This window comes from Sminthopsis crassicaudata, chromosome 2, assembly GCF_048593235.1.
Source record: "Sminthopsis crassicaudata isolate SCR6 chromosome 2, ASM4859323v1, whole genome shotgun sequence".
Lineage (NCBI taxonomy): Eukaryota > Metazoa > Chordata > Mammalia > Dasyuromorphia > Dasyuridae > Sminthopsis > Sminthopsis crassicaudata.
The window spans coordinates 111,202,201-111,221,619 of record NC_133618.1 but is presented as its reverse complement, the minus strand read 5'-3'; the positions used below and the strand labels follow the sequence as shown (position 1 = coordinate 111,221,619).

At 32.8% G+C, this 19,419-nt stretch overlaps 1 protein-coding gene across 2 annotated transcripts in view; it reads left to right on the top strand.

Moving 5' to 3' along the window:
- Window positions 1-19,419, top strand: part of XPO1 (exportin 1) — a 47,998-nt gene that overhangs the window by 11,734 nt on the left and 16,845 nt on the right. For both annotated transcript variants that reach the window (XM_074287016.1, XM_074287017.1), the window contains 7 exons: window positions 1,912-1,984; window positions 16,294-16,355; window positions 16,705-16,749; window positions 17,356-17,537; window positions 18,159-18,207; window positions 18,290-18,409; window positions 19,086-19,214. In XM_074287016.1, the coding sequence (XP_074143117.1) occupies window positions 1,912-1,984; window positions 16,294-16,355; window positions 16,705-16,749; window positions 17,356-17,537; window positions 18,159-18,207; window positions 18,290-18,409; window positions 19,086-19,214 (660 nt within the window). The remainder of the gene's footprint in view (window positions 1-1,911; window positions 1,985-16,293; window positions 16,356-16,704; window positions 16,750-17,355; window positions 17,538-18,158; window positions 18,208-18,289; window positions 18,410-19,085; window positions 19,215-19,419) is intronic.

Below are 19,419 nucleotides of genomic sequence, written 5' to 3'. Positions count from 1 at the left end.
TTCTGTTTTGTGGTAATGGAGGATGGGCAATGAAACTAGTAAAAAAGCAGTTGAATGATGAGAACTTATATATAGGAATGGTTTGGGAATATGAAAGACTGTAACAAGAAAAGGAAGAGGGGAAGTGTACATAAACTTTACCATTAATAATATTTTTAAATGATAAATGTTTACTTTAATTCATATTCTTCACAGTGATAAAATGATAAACTTGGTCCAGGTTAGCCTTTCCTTTCTGTTTAAAAGATGAGGCATTTTCTTTGAAGATATTTGTGTAGAAAAAAGGAAAAAATAAAAAAGTTTAGATTTAATAGCTCCCAGTTTATATGTAGCTAGTAGTGTGGAGGGTAGCTATAGGATTATTTGTAAAATAGCATTTAGTTTTTCTTCTCATTCCACCTTCAGCAAGTTTTCATTTTCATTTATACATATGTATATATATATTTTTTATTTTAATTTTTTGCATCATAGTGGTTTATTTTAATTTTCATATTATAATTTCATATTGCACACAAGTTTTTCATGAATGTGTTTAGGAGAATGCATGTAAGCTTACTCTTTTAACTTTTCAGAATTTCAATGATACAATATTTATACACAATTTTTTTTCTTGTTTCACCTTTTCCCAGAGGGAGATATAGTGATTACAAATAGATAATAGTAAGCTTCCATGTTTACTGCTGGTTATGAAAACAAATTGCATTAAATCTTTGATTGCAGAAGTACTTTGGCCTCGTTTTAAGTCTTTGCAGAAGTATTCTGCATCTGCAGAATTTGAACGGCCAGTTTTTCCTAGAATTGTATGCAATGTAAAAATGAAAGAAAACAGCAAAAACATCTATACGTTTTTCATACAGTGTAGCTTGGGACAGTCTACATTGTGCTTTGGATAAAATGAATATTAATATGATCCCTTTGGTTGAAATACTAATTATCCTATTTTACTGTGTAATAACTAACCATTTTAAAGATGAATTCTTATTCGCAGCCAAAATTTGCAGTCTAAACTTATGTATGTGAGTGAATTTATTACCTTTCAGATATTACTTATTTTCCTCCAGAACCAAATGCCACAATATTTTTGTTCCATTTCTTCTTCTTGCCTGATCATTCTAAATTGGTCCTCCTTATATTTATGAACAAGACTATTTAGAGTGAGTAGCAGGAGGGGGAAATGGCTTGTCAAGTGGTCTTTCTGCTTTTTAACTCATGTAATCATGATTTTTATACTTAGGAAGGAATACCTGGAAGGTAAAGAACAATTGATTGCAACATATTTTATATGTTATTTTGACTGTGATTAAAAGTTTATCTTTAAATAAGTAGAAATAGCTACCTTAGGGGTGGGCATTAAAATTAAATAAACCTGTGGGTTGTCTTGCTGCTCCTTAAGTAACACACCAGTGAAAGTTTGTGACCACTTTCTATATAGAAAGTGTGTATGAGAATACATCCTATACTTTGCCAAGAGCTTATAACTCATAGAGGAATGGTAGGAAGCTTGATAAACTATCCAAACTACTAAATTTCATAGTGTGGTTGTGTTAAAGTACTTGGGCATATGAACAGTCATTTATGCTGTGAATTCATATCTGGCTACTACTTTCTTTTCTACAGATAGCCCATTTGACTGCCAAAGGGCCTTTTATTTGGTTCTTCCTCCTGGTGTGAGCATGATCAAACAGCAGGACTTTATATAGTGTAGTAAACAGTAAAACAAGGAAAATGCATGAACAACTCAGTAATTGGGTGAATAGATTATTGTTTAATGTATGTATAATTAAATTTGGTAGTTTAATACCTTTTTGAAACTTTAGATATATACGTGTGAATGTCTTGTCTGAATGTGAATCCTGAAAGTTAACCGCCTTAGAACAATGTATTCACATTCTTCTGTTCTCCAATTTTCAGTATTATGGACTACAAATTTTGGAAAATGTGATAAAGACAAGATGGAAAATTCTTCCAAGGAACCAATGTGAAGGTAGGGGTGTGCTTTAAATAAGGAAGGTGTCAGCCTTAAGTGTTCCAGTGTAGAGTGTAGGGCTTGAAATCAGAAAAGGCTGAGTTTGAATGCTACCTCCCATACAAGGCATTTACCCTATCTCAAATTTGGTTGTCTCATTTATAAAATGGGGGAAATAAGGATTACCCTGAGGTATATGTGCCATTTTAAAGCTCTACATTAATGCTAATGGTTCAACATAGCCTTTTCCACTCTTTGTTATTGTTTGCATTTTATTTTCTTTTTTCCTTTTTGATTTGATTTTTTTCTTGTGCAGCAAGGTGTAATTGTATAAATATCCATGAATAGTTTTACCATATTATATATTGGATTACTTGCCGTTTAGAGAATGGAGGAGAGGGAAATTAGAACACAAGGTTTTGCTAGGGTTAATGCTGAAAAATTTTTATCCATGCATGTTTTGAAAATAAAAGAAAAAACAAATGCTAGTGATTTTATATGTTCATTTAGGCAGTGCATTGTCAGATGACTTCACTCTAAATTCCCTTGACTGAAACTTTGTTTACTGATAAGTGGAGGTTTTGTGCCTCTTTTTTTCTAATATAGTCTACTATTAAGTAGAGTATACTATTTTTCCTCCTCTGGGACTTGAGGTAGTGTTTGAGGACGAAAAATACTAGTCATGAAGCATATTTTTAAAAATCTTTCTTATTATGAATGTTTTTAATAACAGTGGTTTCTTAATGGCTTGCTAATTTCTAGCTATTTTGTGATATAATTTTAGAAAAGGCAAAGCAACAAATACTTATTAAGCATTTGCTGTGTAACAGACACATTTTGTTAAACACAGGCATGAGAGCCAAGTTCTCCCCTCAAAGAGATCACATTCTGATGGGGCAATAGTATACAAAAAAACCTGTTTTGTCCCTTTACTGCTTGTGGAAATAATCTGGTATAATTGGTAACATAAAAAAGATAATTTAAGTCAAAGCATTATTTACCACGGTCTTTTTTGTGTTATAAGGTCTAGAAAACAGAATGGGATAATTTTTTTTTTCCTAGTAGACAAAAGTATTTATTTAGCATATGTAACCTTTTCATTTGCCTTGGATACACAGTTGTATAATTTTTGGCTTGATCTTGTTGGCATTCTTTTTGTAACTTACTCCTAGCACCAATGTTCCTTAGCTGGTCCCATTTATTTGGGCATTGTATTATACAGGATTTATAAAAAGATAGACAGTATAGGTAGATTTATGTAGGCATTATATCTCATTTTACAGATAAGGAAATAAGTTCAGAGAGGTTAGCCAGTGTCACATGAAACTTTAATGCTCCCTCTGTAAGCCTCTTAAATTTTATATATTAAGATATATATTCCTTGGGAATGTGATTTGTCTTGTACCTAACTCCAATTTGTTGTTTATTTGTAGAGCTCAACTATCTTTGTAAATTGTCTGAATATTTAAGAGAGTGCGCCTTGATTAAGATAGTGGGGATGGAAATGTAAAACTCAGTGTTGCTGTCTTAGGAGATAATGAATCTTGTTGTTCCTAACTTAATTAAGATCATAATCTTCTTTCACACTCCATTCTCCCATCTCCCCCCAAAAAAGATATTAAATGACAATCTTTATTTTGGGGCCTTGAAGTCACAAACACAAAAAAAGGTTAAAAAAAAAATAGAGGAACTTTTGTATAGAGTTTGTCAGCATCTTTTAATTTTCTGTCAAAAGTAGCAGTCTTAATAGATCCCTGGGGATCTGACTAAGCTATACCTACCTAAATGGATCTATAAATTTTAATTTTATTTTAAAACATGTTAAGCCTTTTATTCAAGATCAAGGTACTTCATAAAAATTGCTTGAAAATAATAAATATCCCAAGCAAATTAAGTGATGTTCTTATTTTATCCTATTTAGAATTTTAAAAATTTGCTAAGTTATGGTAAAAGTAATTGTGGATGAAAAAATAAGCATAAGGCCTATCTTTTGTCTTAAAATAGGATTACAGCTAACTTGTACATGTAGACATTGCAAAATCATAAACAGCATTTTATTCTACACTTATGCAATTAAACTTCTTATACATATGTGTATGGTTATTTCTGCCAACCTGTTATGTGCAAAATAATACTTTTTGAAGCTAGGGGTTTAAATAAGTATAAACCATTTTCCCACTCAAAAATTTATAGTATCCTGGGATAGTCAGTATATTACATATAGCAAAAAGTAGCAAATGAATTATTTGGACTTTAAATGGAATCGACATTAATAGCTGTAAGTAAGCAGCTAGAACTGGGCTTGGGGAGGATAGGCTTGAAGTAGGAATGAGGCATCGAGGTGATAGTGTGCATAGTGCTCTAGACCTTGAATCAGGAAGGCCAGAGTTTAAATTCAGTCTTAGACATTTAATAGTTTTGTGACCCTCGGGCAGTTTACTTAACCCTGTTTGCCTGTTTCCTCCTCTATTAAAATAAGCTGGAGAAGAAAATGGCAAACCCTTCTAGTATTTTTGCCAAGAAAATTCCAAATAGGTCATGAAGAATCTCATGGGAGTGAAACGACTGAACGAGGCAGAAATTCCAAGCAGAAGATATGCAATTGATATGTTAAGGGAAGAGTGTAGTCTAGCTTGCTTGGTATAAGTAATTGATTTAATGATGATTAGGTTGCAGAGACCACAGAAAGTGTAGTCTTTGAATGACAGGTTAAAGGATTCTATAGGGATTTAATAGTCATTCTCTTCCCTCTCCCTCCCAAAAAAGCAAACACAGAAAACAAAAACTTAAGCACAGAATACCAGTGTAAACAAATGTTATTTCAAAAAAGTTGAGGATTAAAAAAAACTATCATAACTTGATTTTTTTTACTGTAGGCCTGGTTCCTTCCACAATCTTGCTTCATTCAACCTGCTTTCCAAATGAATAAGTCATATGGAATATTCTGCTGGATACAAGAAGGATAAAAGTTTAAGTAATTTAGTCTTTGGAGGAGAAAATAACTGAAGGAAGGATGTATCTTTTATGGGATGGCAGGTTGATGTTTTAATATTGGTATTGGAATTAGGAAGCCCTGCGTTCAAATCTTACCACTGATATTTGGGCAATAAAATTCTTATATTCCTATAAGGATAGGCAAGGAGAGGGGAGAAGTAAAGGTGTCTGGAATCAGGAGAAAAGTGGAAAATGGAAGTTCTAGATAGAATTCCCCAATCATGGAGGTTAAAGGACCTTGAGTGGAAAAGGCTTCCAAGTTGAAAAGGCCCTTTAAGTTGGAAATATCTTCCAAGATGAGAAGTATGCTAAGTAGTTCACTGAAGGAATTAGATTTGGAACACATTGTTAAAGGAAGAATTGTTAGATAATAGTCCAGACAGTGGGTCATAAGGAGGACCCCTACCTAGACGTAGACCAGAGTGTGATCTATAACAGTGCTTCTTTTTCAATTTGCAACCCTTTTTGCCAGAAAAATTTTTACATGGGCCTGATAAGTATGTAAAATAGCTATACAAATCAAATCAAACACTTACTGATGATAAATCATAATTCCTCAATTTCAGATTCAAATACAAGACCCAATAATGGGGTTGCAAAACAGTTTAAAAAAACTGGGATCAATAGTACTCACCCCACTTATGTAGAATTTTGTGACCCCTTTGTTACCAATAGAGAAGACCAGATAGGACTTGCCAATTGGTTATAAGAGGTGATAAAACAATTTTGGATATGAGATGTACTGAATTCCCTACTAACTATTGAATTCAGTAGAAATGTGAGTTTGGGAACAAAGACAGTTTCATTTTGGCTAGAATTAAATATTTGACAGAGATGATAATAGAAGATAGGAAAGTGAATAATGATTTCTAAGAAATAGGCATAATTTTGGAGAACAATAAAGAGGATTGCAGGAGTTTTTAGATGGAATAAAATCAGGAGCATATGGTATCTAAAACTGTAATGAAAGGGAAATGGTTATCAATGGTCCTATGCTTTAGACAAATCAACAGTTGATGGATATCTCCTCTATTTCCATATTTTCTTTGTCCTGAGAAGAGAGCAGCTATGTTTCTCCCCCCCCCTCCCCCCCCCCGTAAATAGTCCTAGGGCAATTATTAGAGAATATAGGTGACTATAGGGGCTAGTGGAAGAATTGCTAAAATTAAGTGTTGTTTAAGTGTGTTTAAGTTAATTAAGTGTGAAGGCAGGGAGAAAAGATAGCTAGGTGAAATAAAATCAAAAGGGAGATTAAAAAAAAACTAAGAGATTTGTATGTGTTATGAGATAAGTGAAGGGGCTCATTGAAAAAGAAAGGGAAGATGAGATATAGAGAAGATAAGCAGAAAAATGTAATGACTGCAGAGACCTGGAAAGAAGCAAGAGAGATTAACACAATCAAGGGACCAGAAAGGATTAAGCATTAGACAACAGAATAGTCCTCATCAACCTCCAATGAGAGAAATAAGAGTATGTCAGTACTGGTGAGAGGTGTCAAGAAGGAGAAACTTTATGAGGAGACTGCGTTTTCAATAAAGAGAGCTGATTAAACTGCATTATGGGGGTGGGGCACTCTTTAGGAATAAAATTAAAATACAGGATAGTTGTGGGAAATGAGCTTTTAATAATTGAGTATGGGGCAGAAGTTTGCATCTAGTTTAGACTGTCAACAAATTTTTAGACTTGTAGAATCACAAAATCAGAATTTTTTTTCTAACTGTCCATTGGTGATCACCTAGGAATCAGAAGCAGATCATGGACCAAATCTGGGTCTAGACACATAGGGAGAATGGGAAAATGAATTAGGAGACTAGAGAAGTAGGGGTGAAGGGAGTAGGAGAGGAAGATTAGAGATCAAAGAATTGGGCTCTTTAAAAGATATCACAATTATTGAAATGATCAGTGTCCAGTACATTCCCTCCCTACAAAAACTCTCCCCAAAATGGTTTGCATTGTAAGAGAGGGTACATAAAGTCGATTTTATGACTAATTCAGTGGATATAACACAAGGAGAGCAAAGGTCAGAATGTTTCTTTGTCTAAAAGAGCCTCTCTTTAAGGGTGTGCTACTTTTTGTGCAGGACTACTTTTGACAAGGGGCTATGTTATAGTGTAATATGTCATATTGTTCTTGGGATACAAATAAAAGGATTTAAGAATTTAGGAGATTACTCATATATGTAGATGTTTACTAAATTTTATAACATTAATTTAAAGCAGAAAGGGGACCTTGAAGATACTTTTGTGACTTATTCAGTCATGGACCTTGGTGTAAGTCAAAAGAGCCTGGGTTCAAACCAAGATGGTATGATTTTAAATCTAGGTCTTTCCCCACTGTGTCACATTGCTATATATGTATGCAAGCTATGGACCCAGTTTTCATGATTGCAAGGGCCTGATAATTTATAATGTATTTGTCAATACTTTTGAGAATCCGTGTGATAGAAATAAGTTAGAAAGTTGGCCTCAAAGTCAGGAAGACAGTACAAATTCTGATTTTGACACATCCTCACCATTTGAATCTAGGCATAACAGATCCTAACTCAGAGCTTCTAAGACCTGTTTTAAAAAAAGATTTTTTCCAGAAAAAAGTTTCCTTGAAGTGAGGTTTGTGCCATAGGATCCTTTTGAATTTTTTCTAAGCTGATGACTATTCAGCATTGTAAAATGATTGTGTCCAATAGTAAATAATAATGATCCCTGAACTCAGGGGGAAAAAGTAAGATGAGAAATAAGCATTAAGTGCCTATTGCATGCCCAGCTGTTTGGTAAATTCAAATGGAATATCATTTGATCCTCTTATAGCTCTGGGAACTAAGAGTTTTCATTGTTATCATTTTGTAGTTGTGGGGGAAACTGAGGCAGACAGGTTTAATGTCTTGTCTCGAAATTCCAACATCTAAGTATCTAAGACCACATTTGAACTCAGATCTTTCTGAGACTTAGTGCTATGTACCATGCTAACTATCACAAGGCAGGTATAGTAAGTTGCTTCATATTGATTTTATGTTGAAATTGCTGTTAAATTCATGAATTGCTTTTTTTTTTTTTTTTTTTAACCTGAGGTTCACTCTGTAACCTTATGGTAAACTTTGGGTTCAGGATGTAATTTATTATTATTTGGTATTATCAAAAAATGAAAATTCAAGTTGGATCTTGTTTGCTGTTTTAAAGGAAGTTAGTAGAAGGGAAGACCATTCCAGGCTTAGAGAACTGTAGCTTGTTAGAGAAATAGCAAGATAAGTGTTACTGAATTGTAGGAATATTCATGATAAACAAGCCTAAAGATAGCATCCAGGTTTTTAATCTTAGAGGGAACTGGGACCCACTGAAATTGAGTAGAGAGTGACCTATACTTTTAATAAAACCATTTGGGCAGCTAAGATGAAGATGGATTGGAGTGTGGGGGAAGACCTGAGGCAAGGAGGCCAACTCAAAAGCTATTGCATTCTAAGAATGAGGGAATGAGGATCTGCACCAGATTGGAGGCGATTTGAATGTGAAAAGGGGGAGATAGATGTTGTTAAGGTTTGCATTGTCTGCTTTCTTTAATAAATATTTTCATTTATTTTAAATGTCATTTTTAAAAAGGGAAGAAATGGGAGTGGATTGCTTTTTCTGATTTCATTCAGCAGGTATTTGTTGAATGGCCTAATGTGTGCCACATGGTAAATGTAAAAGATAGAAATAAGAAAAATTGAAATCAATTTTATGTCCCATTGTAAGAGGAAAGGAGAGATAATCAGCAAATCTGTGCCTACAAAGAAGGGAACTAAAACACAGTAGCTGAAGGAATGCAAGGATCTAGTAAAGGGATTTTTGTTTTTAAGTAGAGAGATTTGTACCAATAGATGAGGAAAATTGAAAATAAATGAAAAGGAATAGAATTATTGATGATGCAATCTGATGAAGAAAATGGGAAGGGAATGAGATCTAGAACATACACAAAATGGTTGTTGACTACAATTTAAGAAAGGAGAAGAGGGAAAATGACCTCAGTGGTAGCTCACGGTGAATGGCCTCCATTTTCTATGTAAGAAAAGGGATGAAGTCTTCTGGCAGAAGAGGATAGTGAAAGAAAAGAATGATGTTGAGAAAAGAGAATTTGGAATAGGGAGGAATCCTTTTGAGAAGAGTAAAGGGATTATCTTAAAATCTTAGCACATGTCTTTGACTGCATGATATCTTTATTGATTGGGTAGAATTCTCCATTGTAAAATTAGATTGTGTGTTAAATGATGACTTATGTTTTATATGTTCCATGTTTGCATTACAAATAATAGTGTCTGTAGGAATTTGAGCATGTAAGATTTAGTTGTATACATAATATACAAAATAAACATATTAAAGATGTAAATAAAAGTTTTTAGGAGCAGGAATCTTGTCCTGTTTTTATGTATACTTTTGGCAAAAAGCCTTGTTTATACTATGACCCCCTAATATTGAATCACTTTTTAAAATCAAGCAGGATCCAGTATAATCACAACAGCAATTCATCTAATTTTCATTGAACACCACACTATTGGGGTGGGTGAGGCTTGAGGATAGAAATTCATGTAAAGACCAAAGAAAAACAATTACAATATAAGATAAGATTAAGTAGGTGATTAAATTTCAATTTTGGAAGAGAGCAACTTCAGAGTGTAAAAGGTAATCATTTTTTTTTTCTTCTAAGAGTTTAAAGCTATCCTATACACAATAAACTTAACTTTGGAATATGAATTATTTAAACTTTATTTTTGTCTATTATCAAGGAAATATTTATGTAAAGGTCAAAGGTATCCTAAGGGTTAAACTTGTGCCAAGTCTCCTTAGAAGAGAAAGCTCTGAATATTGCCCAAAATTGTGTGTGTGCCGCGTGTGTATGCATTTACATGTGTGTGTCTGTGTATATATACACACACGTACGCTTTGCATTCATATAAATTACGTAGGAATAGTAGTGTCCATCTGTTTTGGGGAGGGGAGGCAAATAATGGGTTTTCTTTACTAGATAATGTGTTCCTGTCTCCCTTTATAAGAAAGAACACAACAAATCTCATCATTTTTACTGAGGATTGTATATATCCTTTCAATGGAGAGTTTAAACTAAATTCAAATCTATAAGGCTTTACTAGGCTAGCATCAACTCTGAATGTCATCAGTTAAATCCAATCTATTGAGCATGGATCATTGTATATTTTTCAAAATCTGGCACTTCTCCCATTTGCCAATAATTCACATATGACAACACATCACCTATCTAAGTACTTTAGAAAGGTAACTGGAAAATTCCAATTCTAACTGGAGAACTTTACTTTGAAGGAAAAAAAAATGCAAATCTGCAGGAAAGAATTATTGGTAGATTGTAGTGTGTCAAGGATTTTGTTTTGTCTTCTGGTAAGAGAGTGCTAGCAAATTTAAGGATTATCTCATGGAGAGTATAGTGATCTGTATTATTGTGACTGCTGTTGATTCTTGGGTCAGTTAGATTTCTCTTAGGTTGATATCTTATTTTCCCCATTATTAGAATTCTGGCAGCATTCACTTGTAGTCAAATCAAAATAACTAATGGCGATTTATATTTCTGCAAAGGCCAGGTGTTGTAGTCTTAAACATGGTTTTGTTGAGCTTAGATGCCTTAAATAAGACAGTTAAAATACTCTTTATACTAAGAACACATATCATATATCAGCTCATTCTAAATCTTAATTTGATATTTTATTTTCCCCAATTACATGAAAAAAACATTTTTCTGCCTTCCTCTCCATCCACCCCCCAATTTTGAGTTCTTAAAAGTCTTTTTCCTTTTCTCTTGACATTGAGGAGGCAAGCAATTTTACATAGGTATGTATAGTCTTGCAAAACACATTTTTACATAAGTCATTCAGTAAAAGAAAGGAGGGAGGGAATAAAAAATAAAGATACTTTTTTATCTTTGATCTGCCTTTAGGATCTACTGGTTCTTTCTTCGGAGATAGATGGTACCTTTCATCCTAAATCTTACAGAATTGTCATAGCCATGCTTTAATCTATCCATGGTGCAGTAGATAAATACCAGTTCTGAAAGTCAGGATTTCAAATTGAAATTTGAATACAAATCTGACCTCAGACACTCCTAGACAAGTCACTTAACCCTAATTGCCTTGCGAGCGTGCCCCCCCCCCAAAAAAAAAAACCCCAAAAACAAAACTATCTTGAATCATTGTATTGCTGAAAATAGCTAAGCCATTCATAGTGAATCATCATACAATATTGGTATTACTATATACAAATGTTATTCTGCTTCTGCTGATTTCACTTAATCAGTTAATGTAAATCAGTGGTCCTCAAACTTTTCAAATTCCCTTTCTTGTCATAATAGCCTCCAATAGATGTACCTCAGAATTGTTTTTTTTTTAAATAGCTTTTTATTTTTCTAAGTACATGCAAAGAAGTTTTCAGCATTCACCTTTGCAAAACCTTGTGTTTCAAATTTTTCTCTCTCCCTTCCCCCTACCCTAACCAGCAAGTAAAAACAATATGCTAAATACGTGCAATTCTTCCATACATATTTCCACATTTATTAGCTGCACAAGAAAAACAGATCAAAAGGGGGGGGGAGCAACCACCACCACCCCCCACCCCCCAAAAAGGTGAATTATATTGTGATCTATATTCAGTCCCAACAGTCCTTATTCTGGCTGCAGATAGCTCTCTCCATCACAAGTCTATTAGAATTGGCTTGAATCTCCTTGTCGAAAAAGTTGAGCTTGATCCATCACATAATTTTGTTGCCACTGTGTACAGTGTCTCAGATTTGTTTTAATTTATATTTCACAACAATATTGATGTAGAGCATTCTATAGATAGCTTTGATTACTTTGTCTGAAAATTACTTGTTTATATGCTTTGACCTAATTTGTCTATTGAGGAAAAGTTCTGTAAATTTGACTCCATTTTCTATTTGAGAAGTGAAGTGTTTATCAGAGAAATTCAGTGTAAAAAAAAGTGTGTGTGGGTGTATGTATTCCCTTCCATCTTATTTTCCCCTCTTCATCATCCTCTTTTTCCTTTTACTCTGTCCATTCTCAAATTGCTTTCCCTTCTATCAGCTCTCTTCTGCCCACTCTTATCTTTCATCCCCTTCTCTTCCTACTTTCCTGGGTTGTAAAATAGATTTCTACACTGAGTTGTACATCTATATTATTACCTTTTTGAGCCAGTTACAATTGATAAGATTCATGTGTCCAGTTCTTTGCTTTCCCATTTCCCTCCATTGTAAAATCTCTTTCAGGTCTCTTTTATATCAGGTACTCATTCTACTTTTCCCTTTTTCCTCCATCCAGTGTATTCTTTTTCATCTTTTAATTTGACTTTTTTTAGTCATACCATCATATTTAACTCATACCTGTTTTCTTCTTTGTGTAATGAGAAAATTTTATGGGTTATAAATAACATTCTTCCCATGCATTCTTTGTATCTTGTATTTGAAAATCAAATTTTTAGTTCCGTTCTGGTCTTTTCTTCAGGAATGTTTGAAAGTTCTCTATCTCATAGAAGGTCCCATTTTTTCCCCTGAAGAATTGTACTCAGTTCTGCTGCATAGATAATTCTTGATGGTAATCCTCTCTTTTGTCTATCAGAATATCCTTCCAAACCCTTTAATAAAAGATGTTAAATCTTGTGTTATCTTGATTGTGGCTTCACAATATTTACATTGTTCTTTTTAATGGCTTGCATGTTTTCTCTATCTGGGAGCTCTGAAATTTGGTTATATTGGTTATAAGGAATTTTTATTTTGGGGTCTCTTTCAGGAGATGATCAGTATCTTCTTGAAAGATAAAGATAATAGTTTTTGTTTTTGTGGTTTTTTTTTTTTTTTTTTTTTTTTTTTTTTTTATCATGGCTTTCTATGACTATGTAGTCAGAAGCAGACCCAGAACTGCAACCCAGATCCAAGTATAGGCAATGTAACATAACTCCATCCCCTTTATTGGCATCACTGGTGCCAATAAAGGGGCACTTTTTTGACTCACTATTTGATCCCTTTACTATCTTGTGGGTTGAAAGGTCTGAAACCAGCAGTGCTGTCACTGATTTTAGTAGCCCAGAACTGTGCACTGGACTGTCCTCTTATTATCCTGAGTAACAGATCTTTTCTTCTGATCTTCTAAAATTGTCTTGGGCTAGAAAATTGTTTCCACCTTTTTGTGAATTCAAATGCTCTAGAATATTTTTTCTATTTTTTAAAATTGGAGTTAAGTGACTTGCACAGGGTCACACAGCTTAGGAAGTGGTTAAGTGCCAGGTGAAATTTGAACTCAGGTCCTCCTGATTTCTAGGCTAGTGCCCTATCACTGTGCCATCTAGCTGTCCCTGCTCTAGAATTGAAGATATAGCAAAGTCTGGGGAACAGCTCAGGCAACTCCCTCTCTTTATTTTTCCATCTAGGCTCTACCTCCAGTACAGTCTTAATTTGCTGATCAAATATATTTGATAAGCTAAAGCATTGAATAATTCATGAGAAAATAAGCAATAATTTAAATTTAAGTATTACAACAGAAGTGACTTTTATGAACTACTTAAACCATATTTCATATAATATATTGGATAGTATGTATAGTTAATTGACACTTAGCATAAGAATCTAATTTTTTAAACATGATTGTAATAGATTCTTTGCCATTTTTTTTCCCCTTGAAGACATTTAAATGCTTGTTTCCTCCTTATAACCACTAGAATAACACTAAAATTTACTGGAATTTGTTCATTCTGTGTAGTACTATTTTATTTAGTTGAAATTCATTTCTGTGAATTATGGGTTCTGTTGCCCTGTCATGGAAATGTTTCCATAAAACATTGCTTTACATTATTGTAAAGAAAAGTTTATATGCTTGTGGTTGAAAATACAGTTATACAATGTACTCTGACAATCAGGTTTATTTACAGATTTCCTAATAGTAAAAAATGCCAGATAAATTTAGAATATGTTAATTTCTAATTGGTATATTCAAGACCAGATGGTTTCATAAAGCAGTTTTCAATAAATTAAATTCTATTGTGTATTACTGTATGCAGAATGAGTGGGTTTTCTCTCTGGGGGTGAAGATTTGGAATCCATTCACAATCTCCCCACTGTTGTCCATTATTTTTTTTATTCTTTTTTTAAATTTCTCTGGCTTAATTCATGGTTGATAATTATCTTGTTATCATTGTCCTCCTTTGGTTGGTCTTAACTTCACATTTGGAAATTATGTAAAGATTATAAAAGTGGTACCCTTTGTAAAGAAATTTAATATTAAAATTAACTGTAATTTTGAAAGGCAAGGCAACTTACTCAAATTCTGTTCTTTTTTGTGTTCATAGTCTAATTGAGTAATTCTTCCATATTCTAAGAAAAAAAATAATCATGTTTATGTGTATATGTGACCCAGATGCTTCAAAGTTGACTGTCTCACCTAGGAGGGCACAGTTTAACTCTAGCCTCTGACCTGGAGTACACATTGGACATGAAAGCAATATACATTTTTGTAAACATCTTGTTTGTTTATGTTTCTATTAAGAATGAGAGAGCTAAGTTTATTATTTTGAGATGTCATTTGGATATTTTGAGTTTGCAGTTTGCCCTATCAAGAAACAATTAAGCTCTCATATACTTTATGCCTTTCAATGAGTTGTGACTAAAGATGTGGTCTATGTTGGAAAGTAATTTTTGAAAGGTTTTCCTTTCATTCCTAGGAATTTTTGTATTTGGATTATTCTCAAAAAGACTTGTACCCTTGAGGCAAGGAAACAAATAAATGGGTAGCAATTGTTATTTTCTTGTTTGCTTTTTTGAGATGATAATGCCATATTCTTATGTATTGTTCTATCTTTATTCTAGCATATTAATTGGTCTCTTGAGTCAGTATATATATTTGTGTGTTGTAATAATAATTGATGCTCTTTTTGTTCAGGTCTTCATTCTGAGTCTAGTATTTGGAGAGGCTTCTAATCTATATGAGGAGCCTGCTTTTTTGAGATGATAATGCCATATTCTTATGTATTGTTTTATCTTTGTTCTAGCATATTAATTGGTGCTCCTTTTGTTCAGGTCTTCATTCTGAGTCTAGTATTTGGAGAGGCTTCTAATCTATATGATGAGCCTGCTTTTTTGAGATGATAATTTAGTATTTGGAGAGGCTTCTAGTCTATATGATAAGCCTTTGAAATAGTTTGTATTCGTGAATAATTTTCCAGCTTTTTTCCTGATGTCTTCAATGTAGTAAAAATCATTGCATTAAAAATGTTGAATTAATTTGGAGGCTCTTAACTTATGTCTTTGTAGGATTTTGCTTCCTCATCCTCTGTAAGACTTGTTATACTATATAGACTACACTTATTTTTGTGGCAGTTGATCTTGCAGATATTACATGAGCACTACCAGTAGAAAATAACTGAATATATATCCCACAAAATGTTCCAAATTGCTCTTGGGTCCTTTATATAAAGAGCAGTATTATTTTACTTGCCTCACCTGGGAGAGGCTATTATAATATATAGTTAGATACAATTTCATTTGATTTTTTTTTTTTTTCATTTATTACAAAATTATTAAGATTGGTTAAAATTTAGTTCTGTTTTACTAGTCAGTGAACCAGGGATCTTACTTGAAATACTAATAGTTGTTGTTACTTATACTAAAAATTATTTTCCTGCATCATCATGACAAGTTTCAAAGAACAAAGCATTATCTCTTTTTTTGATGATGAATGTCTAGCTAAGGTTCTTGGAAACAAACATCATCTGTTGCCAGCATCATCCTCAAAGCTTTTCCATTATAGTAGAAACTACTCAAAGCTCATATTTCACTAGTATAGTCTTCAGGGATCCAGCTCACCTTCATGACTTTATCAAGAATCAGAGGTGAATTTTATAGGGGATATTGTTAATTATAGGTGAAAAATAATTACGTTCTCATGAAAAAGTTGTGAAATTAGATTGAACTGTATCTTTTAGAAGTGACAGTTTAGTATAATTTTCTGTCTTGCTACTTGGAAAGAGCACTGAACAATTAATGAGTCAGAAGAGAACTAAGTTTTAATCCTACTTTTTAGTTCAGCAACCTAGTGAGCAGCAAGTCATTTAACCCTTTGAAAAAGAGATTTGTTCTCATTTGACTTCTCTAAATTTCAGACCTGTTAGCTGGCTATAAATATGTGTAAATCTATTCAGGATACTAGTAATATTCAGAAATAATGTATTTATAACTAAATAAATTGAAAGAATTGAGCTATCCTTTTAAAATTATAAGTAATATTTTGATAAGTTTCTAACACATGAAAAAAGCATTTTCAAGATGAAGATTATTAAAATACATCTTTGTTTTTGCAGGAATCAAAAAATATGTTGTTGGCCTTATCATAAAGACTTCATCTGACCCAACATGTGTAGAGGTGAGATCAAATCTTCTCTCTGGTGCTTTTAACCCATTTTCCACATCATTTAATCTTAAACTGTAAAATTATGGGGGAATTGTATTAGATCTAGTTTTTTGTTCCTATTTAATATTTGTTCCTAATTTAATATTTAATAATAATTATTCCTGGGTATAGTAGTAATATTTTCTTAGCCTCTTTTGGCTTTCCCTTTCTCTTTCTTTGGCTCCTTAAAACATGTAATCTGCCTTAAGAAAGCAATGGTATAAAGAAAATCTGTCTGATTTACTTTGATCAGAATCTATTTAGACCCTTTTTATAAAAGTAATCTTACCCTTTTTTCACCCCTTCCTGTTTCTTTCCCTAGAAAGAAAAGGTGTATATTGGAAAATTGAATATGATTCTTGTTCAGGTAAGTGTTCTACTTGGATGTTAATAATTAACATCTCAAATACTTGTGAAATTAAATCAAATCAGTAATTATATATTAAGGAGGACTAATTCAGAAAAAAGATTCAACTATTTGTAATAGCATTGGTTTATTATCTGGCTTTTTTAAAGTTCCCTTTCTTTACTGTGGTAGGAAAATATGATAATTCTTTTAGAGAGTCTAATATTCTTTACTATTCTAGTATCAGTCATTTCTGGAGAAGCTAGATAATAGTATAGCGTTCAGGACTTTAAAGACATAATTTGGGGGTAGCGAACAGACTTTGGCTTCTTATCCTAATATCTTCTACTTGTTCAATAAAAGATAATTTCCTTTAAGAAGTATGATGTAGATGGAGGCTGTTGTGAAGCCCCTTTTTAAAATAAGGAATATGAAAAGGAAAACATTTTTTTTACTTTTTAACTTTGATATACTCAGGTGGCTGAAGATCAATACCAGCCTAAGGGATGCTGTGTGTGTGTGTGTGTGTGTGTGTGTGTGTGTGTGTGTGTGTGTGTGTGTGTGTGTTTTAGGAAGAAAAGTTCAACTATTAATAATGTAAAATAATTTTGCATCTTGTACATTTAGATCTTGAAACAGGAATGGCCCAAACACTGGCCAACTTTCATTAGTGACATTGTTGGAGCAAGTAGGACCAGTGAAAGTCTCTGCCAGAATAATATGGTGATCCTAAAACTACTGAGTGAGGAAGTATTTGATTTCTCCAGTGGGCAGATCACTCAAGTGAAAGCAAAGCATTTGAAAGACAGGTGAGTAGTCTTTTATAATATCATAGTTGAATTTTGTCTAAAAAATATTACTGTTCAAGATTGAATCTACCCTGGAACAGTCTAAAGTGAGGTTTGTAATTATTTTCACATGGCTGGTATTTTTTTCAGTGTATTATTTCCTCAGTTTTTGTTCCAAATTGGGGGAAAGGTAGGAGAAACTTTTAAAGCCTAAGAGAAATAGAAAAAAGGGGAAGAAGTGGTGAAGGGAATACCTTCACTAATGAAACCTGTTTCTCCCCAAAATGGATATACTGTTTTACAGAGGAATATAAAATCATATGGGGAAATATAGGTAGGTGTTGAGCTCTTTTTTCTTCCAAATATTTGGAAACTAGGGAAGACCTCTGGATTAAAGGTATTGCTTTCACTGAAGTTTATAGAGTAGAATCATGTAACAATATTAAGCCAATCATCTGAATGAGACACAATAGTTTTATGACAGTTATGTACAGTAGAGTGCCTTGATCATAAAATGATTCATAAACCTAAGAATTTTAAACTTATTCATATTTTCATATTTTTAGAAAAGAAATTGCTTTTTCTATGTTAATAAGATAACAATCAAAGATTTTATTCTAAATATTTTGATCTTTTTTGTAGCATGTGCAATGAATTCTCACAGATATTTCAGCTGTGTCAATTTGTGATGGTAAGTAGTTTTACTTTCAATTATTTAAAAAAGAAAAAAAAATTTTTAGTTGACAATTACTATAGATATATTTTTGTTGCAGGAAAATTCCCAAAATGCTCCACTTGTACATGCCACTTTGGAAACATTGCTAAGATTTCTAAACTGGATTCCACTGGGATACATATTCGAAACCAAATTAATCAGCACATTAATATATAAGGTATACTTAATATTTTTTCCTTTTGATCATTCATTAACACAGCCACCGGTAAATATCATTAATGTGATTTACCAGTTAATATGTTTTAATGCTGAATAAGAGTAAATGTTGCATGTGTATAGAGACTGCCATCCTTCTTCATGTGCCTTTCAGTTGCTTCTTGGTACTTTGGTTGTTTAATTTTCCATTGTTTTTTCAGCAATGGGGAATATACAACTATTCAAATTAATACCTTTAATCCAGAAAGGTTATTATTGAGTTTTCTTGCTCTGTTTTTGGATGATAGTAGGGTTCATATTTAATTGTATTACTATCTAATTATAATGATAATATAATTAGTATTTAAGTAGCACCTATTATATGCCAGGCATTGTACTGTAGAGCTTCATAGTTATTCCATTTGATCCTCACAACAACTCTGGTGAGTAAGTGCTAAATAAATGTTAGTAAAAGATAGTTTGGATAATGTTACACTTTTCATTACCTACCACTTACAAGTTAAAGAATTCAAGTACCAAAAATATCATTTACTGGGGGAAATAAAATGTGTCAATTCATTTGTCTTATCCATCCTCCCTATCACTTCTTCATGTCCCCTTTGTAAAATTCTACTTAAACACTTCTTAATAGCTCTATATTAATTTTTATCTTTTTTTTTTCCCCCTCCATTAAATAGTTTCTAAATGTTCCAATGTTTCGAAATGTCTCTCTGAAGTGCCTCACTGAAATTGCTGGTGTGAGTGTAAGCCAATATGAGGAACAATTTGTAACACTATTTACACTGACAATGATGCAGCTAAAACAGGTAATTTGTAATTCTTTTAAATGATTTAATTTTGGTCAGACTATATTGTTGAAGGTGAATTAGTAAAAATATTAATTAGAATTCTTTAATTGTCATGGGGAAATCAGTTTGCCGGAAGGTATAAATCCTTCATGAAAAGACTAGTTAGGAAGGTATAGTTTAAAATTAGTTTTCTCAGAATGCTTGTGATTCTCTCTTTGAGGCA